General features: G+C 49.1%; 1 protein-coding gene across 1 annotated transcript in view; it reads left to right on the forward strand.

Moving 5' to 3' along the window:
- Window positions 1-27686, forward strand: part of SLC12A8 (solute carrier family 12 member 8) — a 142027-nt gene that overhangs the window by 67948 nt on the left and 46393 nt on the right. Inside the window, exon 6 of the mRNA XM_047790408.1 lies at window positions 16616-16729. Coding sequence (XP_047646364.1) covers window positions 16616-16729 — 114 coding nt within the window. The remainder of the gene's footprint in view (window positions 1-16615; window positions 16730-27686) is intronic.

The raw sequence follows: 27686 nt of genomic DNA on the forward strand, positions 1-27686 counted from the left end.
CCCTCCACCCACCCACCCAGCAGTTCCTGAGGCCCAAGGGGTGCCAGGTGCTGGCACCTGGATACAGTGCCAGGATACACTGGAGAAGAACCAGACATGGTCCCTGTCCTGGTACAACATGGCGATGACTGGGAAGATCACTGTTAATGACACTAACGGGTGTGTTAAGATTAGCGCTACCGGAACGCAGGCCCCTTATGAGCTATGTGACTATAGGCAAGCCACTGAATCCCCTTGAGTTCTCTCATATGTAAAGTGGAAATAAATACCTTCCTGGAAGAGCATTTTTAAAGATTATAACTAATAGTGCAGGTCAATAGTGGCTTTTTCCCTTTGACTTTGTGTGTCTGCTTATATGTGGTGGGGGTGGAATTCTCTTTATGCTCCCAGCTGCTTTCCAGAAAGTGAACACTTACTGAATATTATAGAAAATAACTCTTTGTTTTATTTTGACAATGACCTATTTTGTTAAACTTCTTCCTGCTCCTCTTAAACCAGAAGAAACCGAAATGTGAGATTTCTTAAGGTATAACACTGTAAAATCCTGACTGTAGCAACATTCAAAAGTAAGTAAAATAATAAATTCAAGCAGTAAATCTGTAATTGCTGTCCAAACACACACCATTTTAAACTTAAACCTGCCGAATGTGATCATTATATGAGTGCTTATGCACGGCCCACTCCTAAGTTCCTGCAGTCAGGGAGGAATTATAGCTATGACCTAAAACAGACTAATAATAGCAACTATATATACCTTGTGTAAATTTTTATTTTTTCTCAAGTTTGTGTTTGCGGATGAAGTGCATTCTTTACTTTCTCGTGCTGCAGTGACTCAGGGGGAAGCCACTTTTCATCATGCTTCCCCCTCAGCAGTTACTCCAGGACCCCTGCTCCTGCTGCTGCACTAACAGGTGTGTCCACTCAGAGCACACAGTGTGCCTGGGTGGGTGGGGGTGCTGAGAGGATGGCCTCCACTCCTGGCCCTGTCGAGTCTACGCTCTGTGACCTTGGGTAAATCACCTGTCTCTGCTCCACTTTCCTCATCTGGAAGATAGGGAATAACCATACCTGACACACAGATTGTTTCGAGATTAAATGAAGTGATAAAATCTATTTCCTCAATTTTAAGATACCATCAATTTTATGACACAGCAAATCTTCTGGTGGGAAAAACCCCACTGCATTCAGTCTACATATTGAATGTAAAACAGCCAAGTTTCAGGAATCAAAATGTAAACAACAACCAAAAAATCGCCCTCACACTGAAAGATTGTATACAAAGGTTCAGCAGCCTTAATATCGTGAGCGTCCTCTCTGTGTTCAAGTAGCTGCAATTTGTACCCAGATTTCCCTGTTAGCGCCACCCTGCTAAGTGGTCTGAAATGGGGCTGCCTTTTGGGGATTTCTTTTGGCGTCCCACCCCCATCAATGGGATGCCAAACCCTGTGTGCTTGGCTTGGGCACCCTGTGGCTTCCCATTTGTGTGCATGTTCCGCCTTGTGGAGAATCAGAGAATACATCAGTAATCTCTTCTGGCCCGAGCAGCCCTTCCTCTTCCACACCTGACCCAGTGCCTCCCACCTATTTTCATGTCACTGCCCAGCCAGTGACAAAGATGGTAATATTTGTACAAGTCTCCAGAGTAAAGGGAGGAGCTGTCAGGCCAAGAGGTCAGAATCCTTATCATCTGGAACCCATTTAGGGTGATCCAGTGTGGCCCACCTTCTCCAGTTAGTTTCTGCCATGAACGAGGAGGAGGAAGAGGAAGACCAGAAGAGAACAGGAAAAGGAAACCCCGGGAATGTTCACTGGATTTTGGTGGAGTGTTTTATTTTTTCAAAGTATTTTTGCTATAATGGTCTGATATCTTGATCCAAATACCCTCAGGCCAGTGTGTACCATAAACAGACAAGCTTCTTGCATCAGAACCACCGGAGAAACTTGTTAGTGGTTAGTGGTATCCTATACCTATTCCCTAATGGCCCAAGGCCTGAGAGTCTGAATCGTAAACACGCTGTAGGTGATCCTGTGCTGACAGATGTAGGAACCTCTACCTCAAAGGCCCTTGGAGGGTATCCGCTGGCTCGATCCTGTTTAGGCCCTGCAGTGTTCATTTACCTTTTTTACCCCCTCAAGGTAACCTTTCTGATGCTGGGGTCCATACTTGGTCACAGTGCATCCTTCCATGCGTGCCTAGTCCTGCTCCTGGTGTATGAGGAGGATGCCGCAATGAGCAGGGAAGCTTCAGATCTGCTGGGCAGAAGCTTGGCCTCCCTGGCTTGCAGTTTTCTATGAGAACAGCATGTCTCAGAGTTGAGTCTGGAGATTGCCTGTGTCAGAATCGCCTGGCAACGTGTTGAAAAAGTCTGAATCAGACTCTCAACTTTGAGCTGAGTAATCTGCATTCTTCAGCTGGTACCTTGATAATTCTTATGCACGTTTAGATTGGGAAACTACTGCATATATATGACTTAATGATCCCATCCATCTGCAATGGGTTGAATTCAAGATAAGCATGGACACTCTTACCCAAGTCAAAGGCAGACCTTTCACTGCATAATAACCACCCATACACATACCTGGCTCCTCCGAGTATTGAACCTTGCTTCTAGTACCACTACTGGGTAGTAACTAAAGAAGGGTGTTTAGGTTCCCAGATTCTATCAGTGAAGCCAGTGGTACAATTAAAAGCCTAATATGATGGCTTGAATACACATAAGGTTCAGCACATCCACCCTTATCTATAGTTTAATCTGGCGGCAGGGGTGTTTTTGCTTTGGCCTTTACAAGTCTCTCAATCAGATGAAGCTTCTAGAATAAGTAGTTTTTAACAGGATCCATGAACCCCTGAAATTACAGGCAAAATTTTCTGTGCAAAAGTATATTTTTCTAGGAGAGTATTCAGAACTACTGCCAGATTCTCGAAGGCATCTTTGACCCTGAAAGGGAAAACATCAAGGATTTGAAGAGGAATTTTTCGGGATTAGAACAGTGAAGAATTGTAAACAAAGACTCAGGCCTGGGTAGGGATTTCCAAACTTGTAACCCAACCCAACAGAATTGTGATCTCCAGCATTCCTCAAAAGGTACCTGGTTTCTCTTCTCTTTTTCTTGCCTCATTCCTTCTTCCTTGAGATTTGTCTTTCTCTGTTTCTCCTCCCCAATCTTTTCCCCTCTTTTTCTTCTCTGTGTCCATCTGGTCATCCCTCCTCACAAACTATTCCCTCTCTCGTCCACTCAGTGACTGACCTAAGTAGAAAGCAAAGCACGTTCTTTCACTTGTTCTGCCTATGAAGTGCCATTTTATGTTGGTAGTTCTTGATTTTAAAATTAGGTGAGTTGAGGAGTTTCCATTGTGCCTCAGTAGTTAACGAACCCCACTCGCTGGCCTCGCTCAGTGGGTTAAGGATCTGGTGTTGCTGTGAGCTGTGGTGTAGGTTGCAGATGAATCTCAGATCCCACGTTGCTGTGGCTGTGGCATAGGCCGGCAGCAGCAGCTCCAATTCGATCCCTAGCCTGGGAACCTCCATGTGCCACAGGTGCAGCCCTAAAAAGACTAAAATAAAATAAAATCAGGTGAGTTGAATGAACATTGACCATTTCTGTGGTAGAGGGAGAACTTAATATTGAGGTGCTCTGACTGCCTGGCTTTGGGGCTTTGGCCCTTAAGAGGAGGTGTCCAGGAGCAGTGCCTGGCTGGAGGAGGGTGGGGCAGGCACCCTCAGGCCTTCCTCTTGTTCTGTTCTGAGTTCGCCTGTGATGAAGAGAATGACTGACACCCAGGTCTAAGGCCCTCCAGCTCTCGCCACTGGATTATTTTAATTAACTGGGTTTGGCTGTGCAACGCAGAGAAAGGAACCCTTAGGCTGAGGAGGCTGTGGCGACCTGGTCACGGCTGCGAAAGGAAACCAGAGCTAACCCCGCCCAACTCTATCCCTGTGTCTGCTCCAGCTCCACGAGTGCGAGGAGCTTGGCCCCCAGCTCCCTGGCTAGCATGCTGGGGATGGGTGCCTGAAGCATGAAATCAATGGCTTGGGAGGGCCCTCTCACTGCGAGGCCTCGCCTGCCTCAGCCCTGCGCAGCTGGGAGTTCCAGGGAAGTGGAGGGTGACACCCTGAGGGATGGGCTGGCATCTCCTGCCTGCGCCCCAGCTCCTCTTGCTGCAGGAAGGGGTGCTCTGGTTGTGGGAGGCGAGCGGGATGACCTCTGCGTGGCTGCAGAAGGGCAAATGGTGGCACTTGCAGGCTTCTTCATTCAGAGGGCCCTGCTGAGTTGAGATGCATCTTAGAGGGTCACTGAGGGACACAAAGGCAGGGAGACCTTAGTCACTCACATTTGGGTGGCAAAGAGGTGGCCGTCTGCAGGCAGAGAAAGCCAGCCAGACAATCCCAGGCTGACGTGGGTGGTACAGAGAGGACTGGCCGGGCTGGGCTCCGGGAAGCTGGGCTGGATTCTGTGACCTGAGGAGCCTATGGATGCTGGCTGGAGGGGACAGTGGAGCTCACTGTGGGTGCCTTTGGTGGGAAAGTGCTGCCTCCTGGGGGCTGGCAGTAGATCAAGCCCCAGGTCATAGACTCCAGGGTCCAGACCAAGTCAGTGCAAGAGGGTTCCAAGTTGGTTCTGCTCACCATCCAATTTAGTTGCCTCTCCAGTCCTAGACTTATATGTTTGCTGGGGACAAGGCCATGCAAATTCTTCAGGGATGTGTTCTGAAGAAATAGCCCTCTGCCACAGGGTTAGCCCAACCCCAGCACACAGGCACCTATAGCCCAGGCCAGCCCCAGGCAGCGGGGAGCCCCTAGAATACCTCCCTGGGGATTGCATTTGCAAGTGACTTTATGCACCCTGTGGAGAGTTGACAAGTGGCTGTTTCTGTTGGCCCAATTTAAAAGATTGCACCGTATTAACTACAGTTGTCAGAGCCATGGCTTTGGACTCAGACCTCTTGTTCGAATTCTAGCTCAGCTGTAACACATTACATGGACTTGATCAAATTAGTTGTGTGTTTTTTTTTTAATGGTCATACCCATGACACATGGAAGTTCCCTGGGTCAGGGACTGAATCCTAGCTGCAGCTGCAACCTATGCCACAGCTGCTGCAAAGCTAGATCTTTTAACCCACTGTACTGGGCTGGGTATCAAACCTGAGCCTTAGCAGTGACCCAAGCCACTGTAATCAGACTCTCCACCCACCACGCCACAGTGGGTACTCCTTAGTTAATCCTTTTGACTGCCCTCTTCATTTCTGAAAAGCAGATGATACTGCTTAGTTTACTGAGTGGTCAGAGCATTAAATAATCCATGTAAGAGGCCCCACGTCATAGCCAGCAGGAAGTGGGTGCTTAATAAATAATATTATCATTATTGTTTATCCTGGAAGAATAGGTCTCCAGACACCCCTGGGTCATACTCCAAGACACGGCTTCTCAAGCTTTGAGATATGGGGCTCTTGTAAAAATGAAGGTTTCTATTCCACAGGTGAGGGCAGGGGGATTGGAGAGCTAAGATTTTGCGGTTCTAACAAACTCTCAGGTGGCGCTGATGCCGAGCTGCTGACCCAAGGCCAGACTTTGCATAACAAGGTTGGGGTGCATCATCCAAGCCCCTGAGAGGAGCGTCCCATGCCTCCTTCCTCTTTGCACTCCCTGGGCAGTCCAGGTTAAAGGCGTGTTCATTCCAGGCCAGCTCTCATGAAGTGGGACTCGTGTTAAACACTGCTTCCAGGCCTGTGGTCCTAGTGACTGGGAGAGTTTTGAAAGCGGGAACGTGTGCCCAAAACAAGACCAGGACAGCAGCACCCTTGGCTTTGCTGAAGTGTTCCATGGCAGCTGGGCATGGCCGATACTGAGAAATCACAGTCTGTGCATCTTGACAGTGACTGTAGGTTCTAGACATCTAGAAAGGGAGCTGTGATTTGCACCTGAACTCCTGAGAACGTGGTACTTTCTGCCCAAATCTCCCTGGGAGGAGTCTGGCTGGGTCAGACAGCTCACTGGGGGTGCCTGCCAGCCTTAGAGCAGCCCAGAGCTGAAGCTTCCGCTCATCTGCTTCTCTGAGGAGGCAGCTTGCTTTGGCAGGAAAGTCAGAGTCCACCTCCAGGATGTACCTATGGCTTTGTGCCTCCGTCTGTGACCAGCCTTGGCCAGGCAGCTCCTTTTATTCTCTGTTCCACATCTGCAAAGCAGAGAGGAGCCCAGGCTGGAAACAAGAATGCTGGAGGTGGGCCCTGCAGGGGGCACTGTGGAGAGAGAGGACTGGCTCGCTTATGATTATTACTTTTTTTTAAATTGTGGCAAAATATATATAACCTAAAATTCGCCATCCTAACCATTTTAAAATGTGCATCTCAGTAGTATTAACTACAGTCATCACGTTGTACAACCATCACAACTCAGCTTCTAAAACATTTCATCACCCCAAACCCAAACTGTGTCTATGGAGCAATAACTCCCCATTCTTCCCCCCAGCCCCGATAACCTCTATTTTCTGTCTCTATGAATTTGTCTATTCTAGGTATTTCATATGAACAGATGATACAGTATTTGTGCTTGTGTGTGTGTGTGTTTCACGTAGCATAATGCGTTCCGAGATTCATCCATGTCAGTACTTCGTTCCTTTCGATGGCTGGATAGTACTCTGGATGGATATACCACGTGTTGTGTGTCTGCTCCTCTGCTGATGGACACTTGGGTTGTTTCCATTGTTCATTAATAAAGTATGAAATGTTTTGCATACACCCTGGGTCTAGGCAACAGAGACACACCAGGGAGTAAGCAGCATGGTTCCTGTCCCCACCTGGCAGGGGGCAGGCAGGGACTTCAGAGATACGAATGTCATTGCAGGGCCCTTGGAGGCCCTAGGGACATGTTGGTTGGGCGCTTGGCTGCACTGGGTCTGGTCTTGCCTGACCGGCTGCCAACTGTGTGGTGTGGGCTTCTCCTTTTTCGGACCTCAGCCTTCGCATTATAAAATGGATTTGAGACGAAAGACTCCTGTGGCGTTAACATTCCCTAGTCCTTTGATGCTGAACTTGTGCCTTGGGATTCTAAGAGTGTGTGTGGGAGCCCTGGCAGGGCTGCAGAGCTGAGGGGTGAGGGCTTGGGGGTGAATATTTCTAGCACAGTACTTGGCAGGGGGGTGGCCCTGCTTGCATAACCTTGTGGATGCTCACTGTCCCCTGCAGGGGGCCCTTTCTCCTCCCAGCTGCCTGCCTGGAGAGAGTGTCCAGGCGACGGTGGGGCTGGAGGGGGGGTGACGCTCAGGTCAGAACGCTAGACTCCCCAGAGACCGGAGCTGTGCTGGGGCAGCCGATGTGGGGCACCCCCAATTGAGTTAGATTATTTTGGGGGATGTAGGAGGGGTGTGGGGTTCAAGTAGGATGGGAATTGGGGCGGAGGCAGGGAGAGCCAGAAGGAGTAAGTGGTGGCTGGGAGGAACCCACAGCCTGGGTGGAGACTTCCTGTCAAAACAGCCACTTATCCTGGCGGGAGAGCACATTCCTTTGCCCCAGGAGATAAGGCCAGATTTTCCTTTCTCAGGGCTCTCTCAAGAGCCGCTGAACAGGCCTGTGTGTGTGTGTGTGTGTCTCCGTGGCGGGGTGGGGGGTGGGGGCGCCTCTGGAGTCCCCCTCTGCCTGGCCCCAGCCTGACCAGCTGGAGCTGGGCTCTGGGCTCCCTGAAGCTTCGGGTCAGCACCAACCTGGCAGCTGCAGCCAAGGGTCAAATCCAGTCTCTTTACCGTGTTTCCTTACCTGAAAAATGCACGGACCTCACCTGGTGGTTGTGAGCGAATATGTCGAAAGCACTTGGGACAGTGCCTGGCCCAGGCCCTTGCTCAGCGTTTGTGGCAACCCTGGCTCTTGTCCCCAGATACCTCTTTGTTTCCTGGGTCCAGGTGACCTTTGAGTGTCTTAACATTCTGGAGCATTTGACCGTCCTTTACTCTGCAGGCTTCTCAGCGGAACATCTCTTATCTCAACTTGCTGACCCCAAGGCCATTATTAAAAAAAACTTTGGCTAAGCATTTATAAAAGAGCCTGTGTCTGAGGATGCAAGGATTTCTTGGCTATTAGAACGCCTTTTTCATTGCGACAGGTTCATCCCCCTTCACAAGTGAGGAATCCTTTGCTCGGAAGGAGCCCCAGGACTGCCCATACTCCATTGCAGCCGTTGGCAGGAGCTTCTTTTCTTACTGGAAACTTTCGGCTCCCCCCTCCCAAGGGGGCTGACCAGACAGGCCCCCCAACCCAGGCCCTTCATCCCCTGGGCTGCCCGGCCCTGGGGGCTTTTCCTGCTCTTCCCGCCAGCCAGTTGTCCTGGAGGGTGGAGGCCTTCCCCAGGGGCCTGGAGGCTCCAGACTGCTCCTCCCCGCGCCCTCTGGGCAGGCCCAGCCCCACTTCAGACTTCCCTTCTGGCTGCTGTGAGAATGCCCAGCCTTCCCTCTGTGTATTTTCTCTCTGGGTGGGGGCCTGGGAGCTGGAAACCCTGCTTACATCCTCTCTCCACCCTCTCTTTGGAGGACCAAACTCTAGGGCTGAAGCCAGGAGGAGGTTGCGGTCTGGGGAAAGCTCCCAGCTCACTGCCCAGAAGTCCCGTGGGGACGGAAATCCGCGTGGCAGGCGGGGGCCTTGGGGGCTTCTTCCAAACCGGTCCACGTTGCCGTTTCCAGCCCTCCCGCCGGTGATCAGTGCCGCCAAAGTCCGCACGGCCTGATCCAGGTCAATTTCAAAGTAGTTTTATGGCGCCTGTAGTGGATCAGGATAGTTATGACCTAGTTCGATGGAAGAGTCCAGCAAGTGGGGTCTTGGTGTTTTGGGGACTCTGGATGGGACCCTAAGCTAGGGTTACTTTCCCACTCTCAACTCTCATGCCTTTTGAGCGCCTGGCTCCTTTCTGTGGACACCAGTTCCCTCAGCTGTTCAAATGGGCCAGTGAATTAGACTGCAAGGCTTTCGCTATCTACGCTAGTGGAGGGCATGCGCTGACTGTGACCATGATAACATAAGACCTAGTGGCAGGACATGTAATTCCTAATCGCTTTGTTTCATTAACAAATTAAAAATGTGGTAGTGACTTGTCTCAGTCTGAAGCACACATTGCATCGGTAGCCACAGAGAAAGAGAAGGGTAGCAGGGGGGTGCCGGGCGGTAGTGACAAGTTCCGGAAGCTTGTTTGGGATTTTATATCTGCCCCTGGAAACCAGTGGTATATTTGGACCATGTGCCCTGAATCTTGAGAATGGGCCTCTGCCTGGCAACTTTCAGAATTAGAAGGGTCCTGAATAGCCTTCTAGTACCTGCCCCTGGGAGTGTGATCTGCCTCACCTGGGTGCTTACTTAGGATGCAGAATCGGGGGCCCAGCCCAGATGGACAGAGGAAGAACTTGCGCTTCAAAGGAGACGGGCTTGCCTTCAGCCCCTCGGCAAGTCTGCGGCGGAACTGGGGCCTGAACCCAGGTGTTCTGAGTCTTGGTCCTGTCCCAGTTCTCCCCTTCCCCCCAGAGAGCCTCAGGACCTCATGCGCCACCCCGGGCTTCTCCTAAATCCACACTCTTTGAGCTCAGTTTAGGAGCGTCCCTTCCAGTGCCTGCTGCTGCCTCGCCCGCTGCTGCTCCCAAGACCCAGCCCCAGAGCCAGAGGAGGAAAGTCCACTACTGTCCAGCGTGGGGAAGCAGGGGGTGTGCTGGGTCTAGCTGCCCATCCATGTTCACCTTACGCCGTCTGGGGTCGGGCCATATCCCAGTGAGTATGGAGGCTGCGTGGGCAGGAAGGGGCCCCGAACCCACCTTTCTTCTTCTTGGCCCTGACCTCTTTTTGTCAGGTGATTTCAGACTCATTGCCCCTCCCCCACGCTGTCGGTCTCTGCCCCCAGGAGGCAGTGCCCCAGGGTGGATGGGCGCCAAGCAATCGGACTGCACCTAGGGGAGGCCCTCAGAGGGGCCGAGTGTCCAGTGCGAGGCGAGGCTCTGGGAAAAGGTGGCCCATTGACACTCCCCTTATCGTACACCCTACTGTACTTCCTCCTCCTCCTCCTTCCCTCCTCCTCCGGCATCCTCAGGGGCTCTGGGGGCCTCCTCTGCCCGCCCCACCCCTACACATTGCTCGTGTGTGTGTGTGTGTGTGTGTCCTTCCCAGAACCTGGGCCTCTCCTTTCCTCTTCCTTGCAGAGCTGCTCTTCCGTCACCTCCCAGGGTCTGGGCGGCGTGCTCCTCCCGGCCTTCCTCTCTCCCGGGGCCCTTCCTCTCTCTGCTTTTCTATTCCTGGTTGGACCAGCCTCTCCATTGTCTGTTCCCAGGAAAGGGCTGTCTCGCTGGTCGAGGGCAGGGGACCTGAGCCAAGAAGAACACAGGGGCCGGAAGCCCCCCACCCCGCCTGGAGCCCCAGCTCGCAGAGGGTGGCAGGGCCCACAGTGCCAGCGTCATTTTTAGAAATCTCGCTTTCTAAGTTAGTCAGTGGTCACAGGCTCAGACCCACATGCAGGGGCGGCGACTTTCCAACTGCCTCTTCTAATGTCAGCAGACCCCAGAGGCGGGGGTGGCAGAGGTAGGGAACCCACAGGTGCCACACAGGGCTTCCAGGCAGCCACTGTACCAGAGGGCATGGGGCCCGGCCCAGCCCTGAGGGAGCTGTGCTTTGTAGCAACTTGTGGCCAGGGCTGATCCTTTCAGCTCAGGCCAGGTAGGTGGGATCCCACGGCATCCCTTGGGAGCAGACCCTGGACCCTGTAGACCCACAGCCCCACTGGTGGCATGTCAGGAGGCCACAGTCCCTGAATGCTGAGGGAAGAGGCCAAGCCTTCGAGTATCCTCCCCCCCGCCTGCTCTTGCCTGGTTTCTATTGTGATCTGTTTTCTCTTTGTGTGTTTACTTTGTTCTTTGTCTTCCTAAAAGCTCATAGCTCACATGGGACCAAAGTTTTTTCTTTGCCTTTTGTGTGTGTGTGTGTGTGTGTGAGAGAGAGAGGATATAGAAGCAGATGTTCAGATCAAACCCAGATACAGTGACATGTAGCAGCTGCGGGCCCTGGGCATGGCAGGCCTCTCAGAGTTGGGAGACATCAGCTGACAGCACCCTAAGCCCCTCGTGTTACCAGATGAGTCGCTGAAAGGCCCACAGAGGTGAAGACACAAGGTTTAGGAATCTCTAGGGAAACCACTCAGGAGGAATTACAGGGAGACAGTATGGTAGATGGAAAACGGAATTCAGACAGACCTGGAGTCCAGGCAGGGCTCTGCCTCTTCCCAGCTGTGCACATACCCCTCAGTGTGTGCGGTGTTCCATAGGGAGACCCCCGGTCAGCGCCCCCACAGGTGGAGAAGGGGAGAGGCTGTGATCTCTGGGGGCCTTTTATGGGGTTGAAGGAAACCTGGGAAACCTCTGTGAGGGAGGGTGTGGCTGGGGACCTGGGGGGGACCAGCCACTTGGAGGAGAGACATGGGCTGTGATACAGGCAGGACTGCAGTGTGAACCTTGGACAAGATTCTTTGCCTTCACGAGCCAGGCTTCCTCACCTTTGATCTTGGAGGGTTGTCAAGGGCATCAAGGAAAATTTTGTAAAGGACCTTGGTGCCCAGTAACTGGCACGGAGGAGGTGCTCAGTAAGTGGCTGTTTGTCCTTAAGTTCAGAAGAGGGTGCCCTGGATGTCCCTGGGGAGACCCGTGCTCTCCCGACGTGCACACAGAGACTCCTCGTTGCCAGGCAGAGACTGCAGCAGGAAACAGGTTCTGTCCATCCCAGGTCAGGACATCACAGGTGCCTGCCTGCAGGGTCTGCTAGAAGTCTCGGATGCAGAGGCGGCCCCTGGAGTAGAGGACCTGAACCTTAGGGTCCACTCCTCCCAGAGAGGCTTCAAGAAACCCCCAAATGGTATGCAGAATGTACCATCTGGGGGGAGGGGGGCCACAGTTTTCATCAGATTCTTGAACGGGGCCATGATTAGAAGAATTAGGAACTCTAGTTCATCAAATCAGACAGTACAACCCCTGGGAGAGGACACAGCCAGTGGTATCTGATCAGCCCTACACATGGGATGTGGCCAGCTGACCTTACCCCGTGCCTTAGCCAGCAAGTACTAGCCAGCCGGAGACACCAATGCCTGACCTGGCACCTGCTCTGCATAAGTTCAAGGTCCAGCCGGACCACAGGCTAGGGGTATGGGACAGAGACTAGGTCCCCAGGAGTCAGGATGAGGCCAGTGGGCCAAGCCTCTGTGGAGGCTGCTGTGAGGGCCCGGGAGGGTCGGGGCAGAGGAAATGAGACGGGTCCATCTTGCGAGCCTGTGGTTCCTTCTCATCCACTGGAACGTGGCACACCTGAAGTGAGGGCCCTGGGGTCTGCGCTTGCCTGCCTGGGCTTGGGCAGGAAAGTCACAAAGTCATAAAGTGGTTTCTCTAGGCCTTGGATTCCAGTTTGAGGGAAATCTGAGCCCCTTCAGAGATCTTGGGCTGTGGGCTGTGCGTGTTCCCTATCTCTCTTTTGCTCAATTTCTTTTTTTTTTTCCCCTTTCTTTGCCCTTTATTTTATCTGCCCTGCATTTATTATTTATTTATTGCCTTTTCTAGGGCCACACCCATGGCATATGGAGGTTCCCAGGCTAGGGATCTAATCGGAGCTGTAGCCACCAGCCTATACCACAGCCACAGCAACGTGGGATCCGAGCCGTGTCTTTGACCTACACCACAGCTCGTGGCAACGCTGGATATTTAACCCACTGAGCAAGGCTAGGGATCAAACCCGCCATCTCATGGTTTCTAGTCGGATTCGTTAACCACTGAGCCAAGACACAAACTCCTTTTTTTCTTTCTTTCTTTTTTTTTTTGTCTTTTGTTGTTGTTGTTGTTGTTGTTATTGTTGTTGTTGTTGTTGCTATTTCTTGGGCCACTCTCGCGGCATATGGAGGTTCCCAGGCTAGGGGTTGAATCGGAGCTGTAGCCACCGGCCTACGCCAGAGCCACAGCAACGCGGGATCCGAGCCGCGTCTGCAACCTACACCACAGCTCACGGCAACGCTGGATCGTTAACCCACTGAGCAAGGGCAGGGACCGAACCCGCAACCTCATGGTTCCTAGTCGGATTCGTTAACCACTGCGCCACGACGGGAACTCCTTTCTTCTTTTTTAATATATATTTTTTCTTTTTTAAATTTAAAAAAAATTTTTATTTTATTTTATTTATTTATATTTTTTTTATAAGTCACTTAAATCCTTTTGAGAAGCAGGAAGAATATAAATGGAAAGAAAAAAAAAGAAATGATACTTATTTTTAGAAAAGCTATCTAAAGAAAGTAGACTTTTGGAGTTCCTGTCGTGGCTCAGTGGGTCAAGAACCCTACTAGTATCCATGAGGATGTGGGTTCAATCCCTGGCCTTCCTCAGAGGGTTAAGGATCCAGCATTGCTATGAACTGCAGTGTAGGTTGCAGATGCAGCTTGGATCCTGCGTTGCTGTGGCTGTGGTGTAGGCCAGCAGCTACAGGTCCAATTCATCTCCTAGCCTGTGAACTTCCATATGCCTCGGGTGCGGCCCTAAAAAGAAGAAAAAGAGAAAGAAAGTAGACTTCAGTTGTGGGGTGTTTTGTTTGTTTTTCTAAAAGATATTATTTTGTGATGATAAGTTGATTATGCTCATTAAAGACAAGGTGGAAAATTTGTAAACATAAAAAAAGAAAGAAAAAGAAATTGCCCACAATTGCATTATACAGACAACCAAAAATGGTACTGTGGTATGTTTCCTTCTAGTCTTACATATGCACATTAAAACATTATTATTATTATTTTTTGTATTCGTCCTATAAATGGTATCCAGTTTTCTTCACATATGTCGTATACAACATGGATGGTTTTCTGTGGTGCTAAGGACTTTTTATAAGCATTTAAAATATATCAGAAATAGACATTTAGAGACACCCCCCCCCCCATTTACGTTATTGCAAATAACTCAGTGACAAACATCTTTGTCCATAAAGTTCTTTTCAAAGTTCAGGTTATTTCCTTGAGAACAGCTCAGACCTGGACTTGGGGAAGGAGGGCTGGGCTCAGCAGCAGTTGTCAGGGGGCCTGTGCTTAGAAATGTGGGAGGGCTGTTTGTGGTCGCCCTGCAGAGAAGGGGGGTAGACACAGGCCCCCTTGTGGGACCCCCGCCCACGTGAGACAAGGGACTCATGTTCCCTCAATCTGTGGATCTTGTTGATGGGATGGAGGGAGAGAAAAGACCTCCTCATGACTCATCTGCGGCTCCTGAAGTCCCTCTGACCCTGCAGGCTGATGGGGCTAAGGCCTTCAGGCCTGGGACCAAATACCCGCCCATGTCAGGAAGGCCTCAGGGACGCCAAGATCAATGGAGTCTGATGAGGTGTTTATGTCCTGCGCGCTGGCCTGCCCGGCACACAGCCCGGTGCTGAGATGTGCTCAGACCTGTGCATCACCCAGCTTGGCTGAGCTCCGTTCCAAGGCAGGCTGGGCTGCTTTTCTCCTCAAAGTCTAGGCAGGAGGGGTCAGCCAGCGGATAAACTGCAGTTAACTTAGCTATTATTGCTTTTTGGTTAATGAGGGGAGGACCAGCCGTGAAGATGCCAAACTGTGTAGAAATGTTACACAGTCCTTGGGGTTTAAGGTTCAGGAGAAAGACAGCAGTTGACAATGATCTTAAGTCCTGACTGGACTCCAAGGGGCACCTTGTGCTTCACTGAGCTTTCATTTTACTGTTTTTTTGAAAAATAGTTTTCCTATGAAGATATGACTCTTGGAAGCTGTGAGCAGCACCAGTGATCTCATTGGACTTATGAGCAAGCCCCAGCTCTTTTGTGGATGGAACTCAGGGTGAAGTTAAGCCCTGAGGGAGATGGAGGGCAGGCCGGCGGGAGAGGGTCACTGCAGTGCCACGGGTCAGCTGTGAGTGACAGCTGATCCTCGTGACTGTGGGCGTGGAAGGGAAAGGGGCAGGACAGGCTTCTCTTGGACTGGACTTAACAGCAACAAGCCAACTCATTCTCCAAAAGCAGAGGCTGGATGTCCCGGCTATACCCGAGCCCAAGGACACTTGACTTGCATCTTAAAATTTCACAGCAACACATCCACAGACACTGCTCAAGGTGAACCCCTTTGACAGAAGCAAAGTATCTTGAAACCACTTGGAAAATTGCATTTAAGCCAATGTAAAAAATGTTTAAAATACTTCAAAGAGGAGTTCCCATTGTGGCTCATGGGCTAAGAACCCGAATAGATCCATGAGGATGCAGGTTTGATCTCTAGCCTCACTCAGGGGGTTAGGGATCTGGTGTTCCTGCGAGTTGCGGCATAGGTCGCAGATGTGCTCAGATCCCGCATTGCTGTGGCCGTGGTGTAGGCTGGCAGCTGTAGCTCCGATTCGACCCTGAGCCTGGGAATGTCCATATGCCGCAGGTGTGGCCCTAAAAAGAAAAACAACAACAAAAACACTTCAGAGGAATCGTGTCTGAGATGTTCCTGCCATCAAGTAGTCTGCGAATAAGGCAGATTAAAAGCACAGCATCGAGAGCTCCAAGAGCGAGATTTTTTTTTAGTGTGACCTGTATTTGTACCCTGCCACTTGACCTGGGGGGACAGAGATGTGTAGGACCAGGTCTCTAGCCCCAAGGAGTCGGGTTAGGGAAAGACCTAACAGGGCTGGTCTCAGAGGGCATGTAGGAGGAGGAATGGATTCTGGTGGGGAGTTTTTACAAAGCCCACAGGAAGCTGAGTTTGGGATAGGCTTGAAAAGTGAGCACCAAATTGATGCTTAGAGATGTGGAGGAAGGATGTGGAAGCAGGGGACCCAGGGGTGGGGTCCTTGAGTGGGCTCGTCTGTGTGACTGTTGGAGAGAGGAAAAGGCAAAGGGTGAATAGGAAGTGGTGGGTTGTTGCCAGGCTGTGCAGGGCTTCCATGCTCATCTTAAGAAGTTTGAACTTTATTCTGTAGCTAATTGGGATCTGTGGGAGGGTTTTTAAGCAGGGAGGTAACTTCATTGACACATCCAGGAGTTCCCATCGTGGCTCAGTGGGAACGAAGCCATATCCATGAGGATGCGAGGTTCGATCCCTGGCCTTGCTCAGTAGGTTAAGGATCTGGCATTGCCGTGAGCTGTGGTGTAGGTCATAGATGTGGCTTGGATCCTGCATGGCTGTGGTTGTGGCGTAGGCTGGCAGCTGCAGCTCTGATTAGACCCCTAGCCTGGGAACTTCCATATGCCTCACGTGTGGCCCTAAAAAGCAAACAAACAAAAAAACAAAAACCCAAAAAGCAGACACATCCATACATGCTCATTGAAAGATTTCAGCTGTACTGACATCTATGAGGGAAAAAAAAAAAAAAAAGGTAAGAAACCAAAGAAGCTCCCCTTCCCAGCAGTAACTGCTGTTCTCCTTCATGTCATTTTATTTACTTGTATCCGTAGCTAGAGATACACAAAAGTCAGGCCCTGCAAATGGGAAGAAAGATGGTTCTGTCATCTTCTGTGTTCTCTCTATCACTTTCTCACACACATATACACACTCACACCTACCTTTTAATATTTAAGGTTACATAAGCTAGGACTGTAATCTCGGGAAGCCTGTGCTCTGTCTTTATCACTTGGTTCATTTTGCTTTCCTCTGTACTGTTTCAGAGCACGGTTTCATTGGATATTCACCAGAACTGCTACAGAACAACACTCTGCCAGATTACAGCCCCGGAGAGTCCTTTTTCACTGTCTTCGGTGTGTTCTTTCCAGCAGCTACAGGTATTGGTGTGGGAATTCTTTTTCACTCTCACATTAAGGGTGTAAAGGCTTGGTTTCCAAAGCTCAGTACCATAATTGACCCACATGTGCTCTTAGGATATATATATCTGACGTGACAGATGCCTTAGCTTTAACTAAAAAATATGTATTTTAATGGCTGTACCTGCAGCATATGGAAGTTCCCGGGTGAGGGGTTGAATCCAAGCCACAGTTGTGACCTATGCTGCAACTGCAGCAGTGCTGGATTCTTTAACCCACTGCACCAGGCTGGGGATCAAACCCATGCCTCTCCAGTGACCTGTGAAACTGCAGTCAGATTCTTAACCCATTGTGCCACAATGGGAACTCCAAAATCTATTAAATTTTTTTTATTAACGTATAGTTGATTTACAGTGTTCTGTCAATTTTTGCTGTACAGCACAGTGACCAAGTCATACACAAACACACAATTCTTTTCTCATGCTATTTTCTATCCCAAAAGACTGAATATAGTTCACTGTGCTGCAATACAGTAGGACCTCATAGCTTATCCCTTCTAAATGTACTAGCTTGCATCTACCAACCCCAAACTCCCCATCCATCCCACTCCCTCCCCCTTGGCAACCACAAGTCTGTTCAAAATCCACTATTTCACCAGAGAGTTTACTTGATGGTAATTCCCAAAGGCCCCCAGCATGATTTAGTCTAACTTATCCCTCGTAATTGTATATTGACACCTCTTGGCCAAATTAGTAGAGGGGACATACGTCTCTTAGGGCTGAACAGGAGGGATTCCCAGCAGGACAGGCTGCCCTTTCCTCCCTGGCATGAGTATGGACTTGGTCTAGAAACTCCACGTTCCCTTTTGCCACCCTTGTGTCTCCCCCCAAGGGGGTGGAGAAATGCTATTGTCTTCTTACCACACTGGCTGTGGGTGAGACCAGGATGTGGGGGGCAATGGCTGACTCTCCTCCCCGACTTGCTTGCTTTCGGTGGCCAGAGAGGAGTCTTCCACAGCGGAGGTCCCTATAGAATTCTTAATCTCGTGCTCCAGCCCCTGCCTGGAAGGTGGTAAGCTAACATCGAAGTCTCTGTAGGAAATAACCCTTTGCTAGGGACGGGGCTTGTCCCCGGGGCACAGACTTAGAAAAACACAGGTAGGGTATGGTATGTTAGTTCGACCTCAGTAAAGCTGTTACAATGAAAAATAAAACAAAAGCGCCTTTACCACCTTTCCTGCATCCCACTGCTCCCTCTAGCCACGGGCCCTTTCTTGCCTCTCCTCATTCCCTTGCTGGTCTTTGTGCTCCCACTCTGTTCTCCTGCCTCCTGCCCCACTCTCTCCATTTTGAATTCCAAGCCCATCTGTCCAATGAAATGGTTCTTTGCAAAGTCGTCCGTGGCTTCCATGTTTCTCAGCTCAGCTGCAGTTACAAGGTCTCAGGGTGTCTGACCTCCCGGCTGTGTTCCACGTTCTCCTTCCCTGCTGAGCCTTCGAGGAGGCAGCGCCCTCCTGGCTCCCCCACCTCTCCCACGTGCCTTTGGAGCTGCATCCTCTTCTGCCTGCCCATTAAACGTCGGGGTTCTTCGGGCTAGGCCCAGACCCCAACTCTTCTCTTTCTCTATTCTTTTCCTTGGGATCTCAGCCATGCCCATTGTTCAGGGACCACCCCCAAAGCTGGCGACTCCCCACATTTACGCCTCGAGCCCTGACTTCTCTAAGCTTCACATCGTGTTCAGTTGCCTACGTGAGATCTTCTCTTGGTACCTCAGACCCAGCATGCCTAGAACCCAACCCATCCCACCTCCCCCCACAACTGGTTCTCCTCCTCTGCTCCTGATCTCAGGAGATGGCCCCTGCAGCCCTCCCTGTTGTTCCTGCAGCTCCTGGAGACTTACTCCTGAGACCCTCCTTTCCCTGACCAGTGCCCGCCAAGCCCTGTCCTCCTAACTTTGCCCCCTTTACCTCCTGCTTCCCTCCATCTCTACCACCTGACCACTCTGGTCCAAGCTTCATCTCTCGGTTGGATAACCTCAGTGGCTCAAACCTGACCCCCCTTGGAGGCTTGGTCACAGGAATCACAGGAATGAGGCTGGAGCTGGGCCTCGGTAGTGGCAGGTAGAAGCTTGTTCTACGAGTCCAGGTGCGCCAGAAACAGTGCGCTTCATTCATCTCAGTGAAGTGGAAAGAGAGTGGATCTCTGACTCTGAGCCTACCCTCTGCCAGGATGACTGAAAGCATGTCCATCATTCATTGCGTCTCCGCCTCACCCTGCCATTCCGCCCCAGCGTCCTAGAGTCTTACTGAGGGCCAAGGCGTGTTGAGGGGCTCTGGCCTTTCATCATCTGTGCTCAGCGCCAGGCCCTCCCCTGGCCCCATCTGCTGAGCCCTTCAGGTTTGTGCTCTCAACTGCTTCTGAGCTACTTTGGGAGACTGGAAATCTGCTGAGCCTGGGAACCCTATGCTTAGAATCTGTGTACTTCTCAGACTCTCCTTTCTGGCATCTTGCCGGATTCCCACCAGCGCTGCCAGGGTATAGGTCTCAGGTCCCCGTTGTTTCAGATCCTGTGGGCCTTTCTCCTTCCCCAGCTCCAGGGGCAATCCGCTGTTCTAATAAGGGGACATTGCTGTCCAGGGCTAGCTTTGCGGACGGGCGTGGATGTAGGCACTCACGCTGGGTCCCAAGCTCAGAAGGGCCCCATACTTGGTTTAATGCTTTGCTGTGGCTCAAATTCGTAATAATTTTTGAACAAGATATCTTACATTTTTATTTGTTCTGGGCCCTGCAAACTATATAGTATGCTGGTTTCATCCCCCAAGGCTTTCCCCTGTCATTCTGCAGCTTCTTTCCTGCTTCCTCAACCCTGTACAATTTCCTAAGGGCCTGGGCTTCTGAGAAACGGAACCCCAAACCGTGCTCAGGCATATTCTGCTGCTGCTTCACCACGCATTTCCTCTAAGGCAGTAGAATAAAGGTCAAGTTCCTCTTGAGTGGACAGAAAAGGAAAGGGGAAAATAAAATAGAGGAAAAATCTTAGAAGTTAACATCTGAGAGTATTCTCCAGCCCCTCCCATTCCCCATCCCCCACCCCCATCCTCATCACCATCTACTTCCAGCCTCCCCACCAACCCTCCAAGAAGCTTCCCACCCAAGTGTGTGTTTCCTCAGGCCTGGCCGTGAGTCAAGCACCGCTGGGCACAGGTGCCAGATTAGCAGTGACCCCTGAGGCAGGGCTGTGGGCCTCTGAGGTGGCCAGCACCCCTGGGGAGGTTACCTCAGCCACAGGACCCTGCCGGGCCTCCTCCACGCTGCTCGCACATTGTCCCTTAAGAGAAGCCCGGTCTGGGAGGGGGCGGGGGTGGGGAGCCCCCCCTCCCTCATGTCCTCTTCCAGTAAGGAGTTCGCAGCGGCCTGAGCTTGGAAGCTGCCACCTAGGAGCCTAGTGCTTGAGCTGGAATAACATTCCAGATCAGCTGGTCCAGCAACTGTCAATGTTTTGTCTTTTACTCCATCTTCATTTTTGGTAATCATACTGAAAACCGCATGACCCTGGAAATTCTCATGTGCCTCCCTGGACCAGAGAGAGGTGTCTTTGTCCTTCCTTTGGGAATGATTGCTGCCTAAGAATACTCATCAAGCTTTATTTTTTTGTGGCTTAAATTATAAAAAAATCATTTTGTAATATTCCAAATATGAAATGATACTAATGAAGAAGCTGTCTACACAAGCCTCTTTTACCTCACCCCACTCCCCACCCCCTCCAAGCACAACCAGGTTGAGAATCACTGATCTGACCCTTTATTTGACCACGGGGAAAGGAGGAAGGCAAAAGAGCTTATGAAAGATCGTGAAAGGTCACCCAGCTAATTAGCGACTGGAGTTGGGCCACCATCCTGCTGTGGAGACTTGCCTTCCCTGGCTCCCTCTGTTTTTCAGGGGGTCCCAGTGTAAACAGGGTGGGCAGGTCAGCAATTTGTATCGCTTGGCTTTCCCCTGGCAGATGTTCCATTAAGCTATGAAAAGCATGGATGATTGGCAGTTTCCATGGTGATGGATTTGCCAAGGATTAGCTCTGAGTGAGTCATGGCTGGGGCTCCCTCCAACACCATCCTTTTCTGGAATAAGAGAACCTCCAGATTGTAGGCAGGGGAGAGGATTTTAGAAGAACGGACACTTCAGTCCCCTGTCCCGCATCCTCATCTCTGGCCAATGACATTTTATTTAGGTTACTTTAGAGATTTTTATCTCAGGGGCAGGAGACCTCCTGGGAAGAGCAGCTGAAGCCGGGGGTTTCCGTGGCTCCTCTGGGTTTCTGAAGCAAGGTCTCAGTCTGTCCTTCTCACTGTGCTGCACCACGCCCTGTGGTGGGGGCTGCAGGGTGGGGCTGGGGCCTTGGAGGACTCGCTGCGTTTGCTTTCTCTCTGAAAGTGCTTTCTTTCCCTGAGGTATACCAGCAAACTTCCCTGAAAAACAAACGTCTCTCCCTATAGGGTTTACACACACACACACACACACACACACACACACACAGCCACTCCACGGATCCATGGTAAATACATGGAGGAACTAGGAAATGGAAATTCACTAGGAATAATACCATTGTGTGAAGTCATGTAACCCTTGTCCTCAAATCTCAAACTCTTACTGGAAGGGATGAGGGCCTCTTGTGGTTGACCACACCCAGCATAAAAATGTAGCGGGGAAACCAGCAGCCTTTACCAGAATATCCACAGTTACCTTTGTGGTCCAGAGCCCTGCTATTTCTGTGACACCCTTTTACCTCCCTGCACCTGATTCCACCCCTCACCCCCCTCCACCCCAACACACACACACACACAGAGTCTCTGGGATGCTCAGCTCTGGGCATCAGCCCTGGCCCTGCCTCCAGGCTCCCTTCTGCATTCATCTCCTCCCAAGGTATGTCCTAGGTCTCCTCCTAAGTTATGTGTCTCGTGAATGAGAGAACAAGGACCTGCTGGGCCCGAACAGGGTCCTGGTTTAAGGAACAAAAAGCTACAAGGAAGTACATTATTCTAAAACCCCACGCACCCCACTGCATTGTGACAGACGTGTGAATAGGAACAGAAGAAAGGAAGGAAGCTTTATCATTATTATGCTTGTGTGTTTTGCAGTTTCACTTATAGCATTAGTTTATAATTTTATCAAAATTATTAGAACATCTGTAATAATCTTTATCACTACAATATCGGATGACATCGAGCACCGTGCTGAGCACGTTACAGTAGTCTTTCATTCAAACCTCAACTTGGCCCCACTGCTTCTGTCAGATGCAGGTTTACCATGAAGCTAATGAAGTCTGGGCTTTAGGGTCCCTCGCTTGCATGATCTCCATCTAAGGCCCTATTCCTAACTTCATATTCATAACTCTGTATTTTTTAAAAAAGTTTCAGGCCCCACAGAGCCTGGATCCTCCCATGGGTTCTATGACTAATCCATTTTACAGATGAGGAAACAAGAATACAGAGAGGTGATTTCCCAAGGTCATGCAGACAGAAAATGATGAACCCCATTGCTCCGTGTGCTTTTGAGAGGATGCTGGAAGAGAGGACACAGAAGCCAGCAAACCTTGCTGGAGTCTCAGGGTCCGAAAGTCCCATTTTTTGACATTGTCTCAGCAGCGTCTCCTGAGCATCGAGAGGGTGGGGGACAAGTTTGGCCTCCAAGAATAGAGTACAAGAGGGGATGAAAGATTCCTATGGGATCAGCTGAATAAACAAACCAATCAGCCAGGTGTGGAGGAGGAGTGGGGTTTTAGAAATCAGGTGGAAGGTAAGGAGAGGCAGCCAGAGTCCTTAGGAACCCAAGGGGATTCTGAGAGAGAAAAGGAGCCCTCTTCCCTGAGAAGGCATTTCTTTAGCACCTACTAAGCCACACTGCCTCCAAAGAGCAACAAAAGGCAGCAGGTAAGGCTCCGTCACTTCAGTGCCTGGGCGTTCTGCCTTAATGGAAAAGAGAAATAATACATTTATGAACTTTTTGAAAGACGAAAGAAACCAGGCAGCAGAGAAACAAATGGAAAGAGAAAATCGAGGGCTTCTGAGGTCACAGATTTGGATCAAGAAGCTCCCAGGAGGAAGCTTGGAAGTTCTTTAAGAAAGAGTAAGTAGTCCTTTAATAAACAACTAACAGACACCAGAAAAGCCTAGAAAAAATGATCAGGCTTTTTTCCCCCCTTACAAATTTTCATTTTTAGTTTCAAAAAAGAAAATAGGGTGGGAAGTATGACTGTGATGACAGGCAGCAGTGAAGACGGTCTGCTGGCGCCGTGCTCGACGAAGGCGGTGGTTAGAAAAAGCAGGTACCACTGTTTGTTTTGTAGGGGTTGGTAAGAGGTCAGATACATCAATATCGGTTATTGTAATCAAGCTGATTTTAGAAACGTTTCAGAGGTCAGTCCCTCTCCTGGCCATCTACACCCATTGTCAGACCAGACTTGTAAGCCCCTGTGCCAAGCGCAAGCCCCCAGTCCACCTGGTGCCACCCAACCAAACCATAAGCATGATATCAATAGCCAGGACGGGTGTGGATGGCGCTAGAGGTTTAGCCTCATAAAGGTTTTCCCAAGCTGGTACAGTGATGGCCAACACCAGCCACCCTCAGATGTTACAGCTGACACAGTGAAGACAGGCTAAAAGGCCTTAGGATGAGGATGGAAGACCAAGTCAGAGGCTTTCCTTGTACAAAGGAAGCTGTTGCCTAAGTCACATAGTAACAAGGTGCAGAGCTTATCATCAGCCTGATGCAGGGTGATGACGTGGTTTGGGGTAAAGCGATTAGCTGCTTCCTGGAACCGGCAGTTCAAGACAAACGAGGAGGGGAAATGCCCTGGACCAGGACAGACGAGAGACTCAGAACTGGTGATGGCATTACTTGTGGGCGGAACGATGCACAGTGCTGATCATAACTGATTAAAAGTAGCGCTGATTATAAGTGGCACTCTTGTGGGGGAGGTGACCCCAAATCAGTCATGCAGTGACTCTGGTTTAAAAAAGAAAGCCCCCCAAAAGCGAGGGTAATAGGGAGAAATGGAGAGATGTGGAAGAAACGACCACTTAAGATCAGGAAACTTGAAGACAGGTGCTGGTTTTGCCAGCAACTAGCCTCCTCGATTTGGGCCTCAGTTTCCTCATCGGTGAAATAAAAGTTGGACTCGATGATCTCTAGGACACCTTCCAGCTTTGAGGATCATTGATTCTAAAAAGCCGTGTTAACGAATTTTAGGAAGCCTGCCAAGAAGAGTGTTAAAGATCACATAGGAAGTACAGAATGGACGCTTGGTGTTTTCCAAACTGCACTCCATAGGATACTAATAATAAAGTATTTCATTTTTTTTTTTTAAAAGAGTGAGCAGTTGTCAAATAAGTTTTGGGAAATACTCTGTGCTACATTTCTTAGTGATGGACGATGAAAATTAGCATGTTATATGCACTGGTAAGTCCTGCAGTAAGAATCTCTCTAGTTTAATCAAGGCTTTCCCAACTCCACCCCTCCTGAAGTTCTTTTTTTAATGCAATATTTGTAAATATCTGGACACTAATACCCTGGGAAATGGTATCTGTCCTACTACACCCACCATAAATCCAGCTCTAACAATAATAGTATTTTAAAATTGCACTAGAAGCAGAAAGGAAGCAAACTTGGGAATCTCTGTAATACTTGACAAGCATGGGTGAAAAAATATGAAATCAAAATAGTTTTTGTAGCTCTAACTGGCAAGCAAGATACTTATAATCCACCAGAACGAGAGCTCCAGAAGTGCGTAGTCGCACAAGGGCAAAATTCTGGGAGCGACAGCCACAGTGTGGAAACCGAGCTAACAGCTGTGCCCCAAACGCCCATGCCACCCGAGCAGGAGTCACCCCCAAGGCATCCTGTCTGGGGTGCAAGTCGCCGCCCTTTCCATGTCTCTGGCGTTTTGCGTCTGTAGTACTGACTACTTATTTTCTGGCTTCTCTGTTTTGTCTCAAAGCCCACTTCCTGGCTGTCTGCGCCTGGCCCATTCCTGAAAGTGGCCTGTGTCTGTGCTGCTTCTGCTCCCACTGGCACAATCCCGCACACCCCACACCAGGCCAGCTAGTGGGACCTCTAATCAAAGGCTGGGTCATTGGCTGTGGAAGGGATTGTGGGGGCGAAGAAGAGGGCGTTTGTCTGTTATGAATGCAGAACCTGTTTGGAAGCAGGAAGCCATTAGGATTAATCACTTTCCTTGACAGAAGCATATATAGCAGTGGAGTTCTCATGCGTCCTCATTTCTTAACCTTTGTAAATGATCTGAGGGAACTAGCGCAAAATACCACAAGACGTGGAGAATGGACTCCTTTGCCAAGGGGGAGGGGGGAGGGGGCGGGAGTGGGTGGACCGGGAGTTTGGGGTGAGCAGATGCAAACTATTATATTTAGAATGGCTAAGCAGGAAGGTCCTGCTGTACAGCACAGAGAACTATATCCAGTCTCTTGGGATAGACCATGGTGCACGATAATATGAGAAAAACTATGACAGGGTCACTTTGCTGTACAGCAGAAACTGACACAACATGGTAAATCAATTACACTTTAATTTTAAAAATTAAAAAAAACCCATTGAATCACATGTTGAGAAAAAAATGCTGTGACAGACTATAGGAGGTCCTAAAATGGCAAAGACTGAATAGCCATAAGTAATCTTGCAAAGGTGAATGAATGGACATGAAACTGCAAGGCCTTGCGGGCAGAATGAGGCCATTGTAGATGGTGGGCCACAATGTGGCCAGGCCAGTGAGACCCCAGTAAACCTGGTGACAGGTGAGAACCTTGGCAGAGGGTCAGAATTTGGGAGGTGGGGAGTGGTGATGGATGAAGTTAGTGGGGTCTGGGAATCAGGTAAACCTGGAGATCTGGCCAGGGATCGTCTTGGCAGCAGATCATTCTGGCAGTGAACACTGGGGCCCTAGCCCTCAGGCAGAGCCCTGATGGCAGCACGCAGTGGCAGGAACTCTGGTCAGGTCCTGAGCATTCCTCTTTTGATCCGAATAAGACCTGCAAATGATAAAAATAAAATAGTGCCGAGGTGCTTATAACATAAACCAATAGTCTCCCATCTCATGCCTCACCCCTCAAAGGACCCTTCCACAAGGGCAACCAATTTAAATCATTTTTAGTGCTTTGGGAGCTAACTATATTGCCAAGCAATATGCCTGTACTTATAATTTGATTAATCAAAGTCAGATTAAATTTATTGACTCAATGCTAAGAAATTTAGAGAGTTTAGTACTTACATGTTCCTCCATCCACTTCCCAATTTTTTTAAATTTAATTTTTGTTTTATATTGGAGTATAGTTGATTTATAATGTTGTGTTTGTTTCAGGTGTATGTGAAAGTGATGCAGTTATATCAATATTGATTATAATGATTCTTTTCCCAAATAGATTATTAAAGAATATTGAGTAGAGTTCCCTGTGCTAAAACAATATGTCCTTGTTGGTTATTTTATATATAGTAGTGTGTATATGTTAATCCTAACCTCCTAATTTATCCCTCCTCTGCACCTTTCCTTTTTGGTAACTATAAGTATGTTTTTCAAGTCTGTGAGTCTGTTTCTATTTTATAAATAAGTTCATTTGTATCTTTTTTTTTCTTTTAGATTCCACATATAAGTGATAACATATGATGTGTATCTTTCTCTGTGAATTAAGCAATTTACTTAGTATAATAATCTCTAGGTCCATCCATGTCACTGCTAATGGCATTATTTTGTTCTTTTTGATGGCTGAGTAATATTCCATTGTATATATATGTAACACATTTTCTTGTATTCTTTTTTTTTTTTTTTGTCTCTTTGCCGTTTCTTGGGCTGCTCCTGTGGCATATGGAGGTTCCCAGGCTAGGGGTCGAATTGGAGCTGTAGCCACTGGCCTATGCCAGAGCCACAACAATGTGGGATCCAAGCCGCGTCTGCAACCTACACCACAGCTCATGGCAATGCCGGATCCTTAACCCATTGAGCAAGGCCAGGGATCGAACCCACAACCTCATGGTTCCTAGTCAGACTCATCAACCACTGAGCCACGACAGGAACTTCTGTAACACATTTTCTTGATCCATTCCTCTCGATGGGCATTTAGGTTGCTTCCATGTCTTGGTTATTGTAAATAGTGCTGCAATGAACATTGAAGTGCATGTATCTTTTCAAATTAAACTCTAGTTTCAGTTTGTTAAGGAACCTCCATCCTGTTCCCCATAGGAAGTTTTTTGTGATGGTTGTTTTTTTGTTTTTTTTGTTTTTTTTTTTAGTTCAATTTTTTAAACTATAGCTGATTTACAATGTTGTATAATTGTACCAATTTACATTCCCACCAACAGTGTAGGAGGGTCCCCCTTTCTCCACACATTTATCGTTTGTAGATATTTTGATGATGGCCATTCTGACTAGTGTGAGGTGATACCTCATTGTGATTTTGATTTGCATTCCTTTAATAATTAGTGATGTTGAGCATCTTTTCATGTGCTTTTTGACTATCTGTAGTTTTGTTTTGTCCTCTTCGGAGAAATTGCTATTTAGATCTTCTGCCCATCTCTTGATTGGATTGTTTATTTTGAGCCATATGAACTGTTTGTGTATTTTGGAGATTAATCCCTGGTCAGTTACTTTGCTTGCAAATATTTTCTCCCATCCTGTAAGTTGTCTTCATTTTGTGTATGGTTTCCTTTGCTGTGCAAAAGCTTTTAAGTTTAATTAGGTCCAATTTGTTTAATTTTGCTTTTTAGTTTCATTACTCTAGAAAGTGTATCTCAAAAGCTATTGCTGCAATTTATATCAAAGACTGCTCTGCTTATGTTTTCCTCTAAAAGTTTTTATGGTATCTGGTCTTATATTTTTAGGACTTTAATCCATTTTGAGTTTATTTTGAGTTTTATGGTGATAGAGAATGTTCTAATTTCATTCTTTTATGTGTAGCTTTTCATTTTTCCCAGCACCA

The sequence above is a fragment of the Phacochoerus africanus genome, chromosome 1, assembly GCF_016906955.1.
Source record: "Phacochoerus africanus isolate WHEZ1 chromosome 1, ROS_Pafr_v1, whole genome shotgun sequence".
Lineage (NCBI taxonomy): Eukaryota > Metazoa > Chordata > Mammalia > Artiodactyla > Suidae > Phacochoerus > Phacochoerus africanus.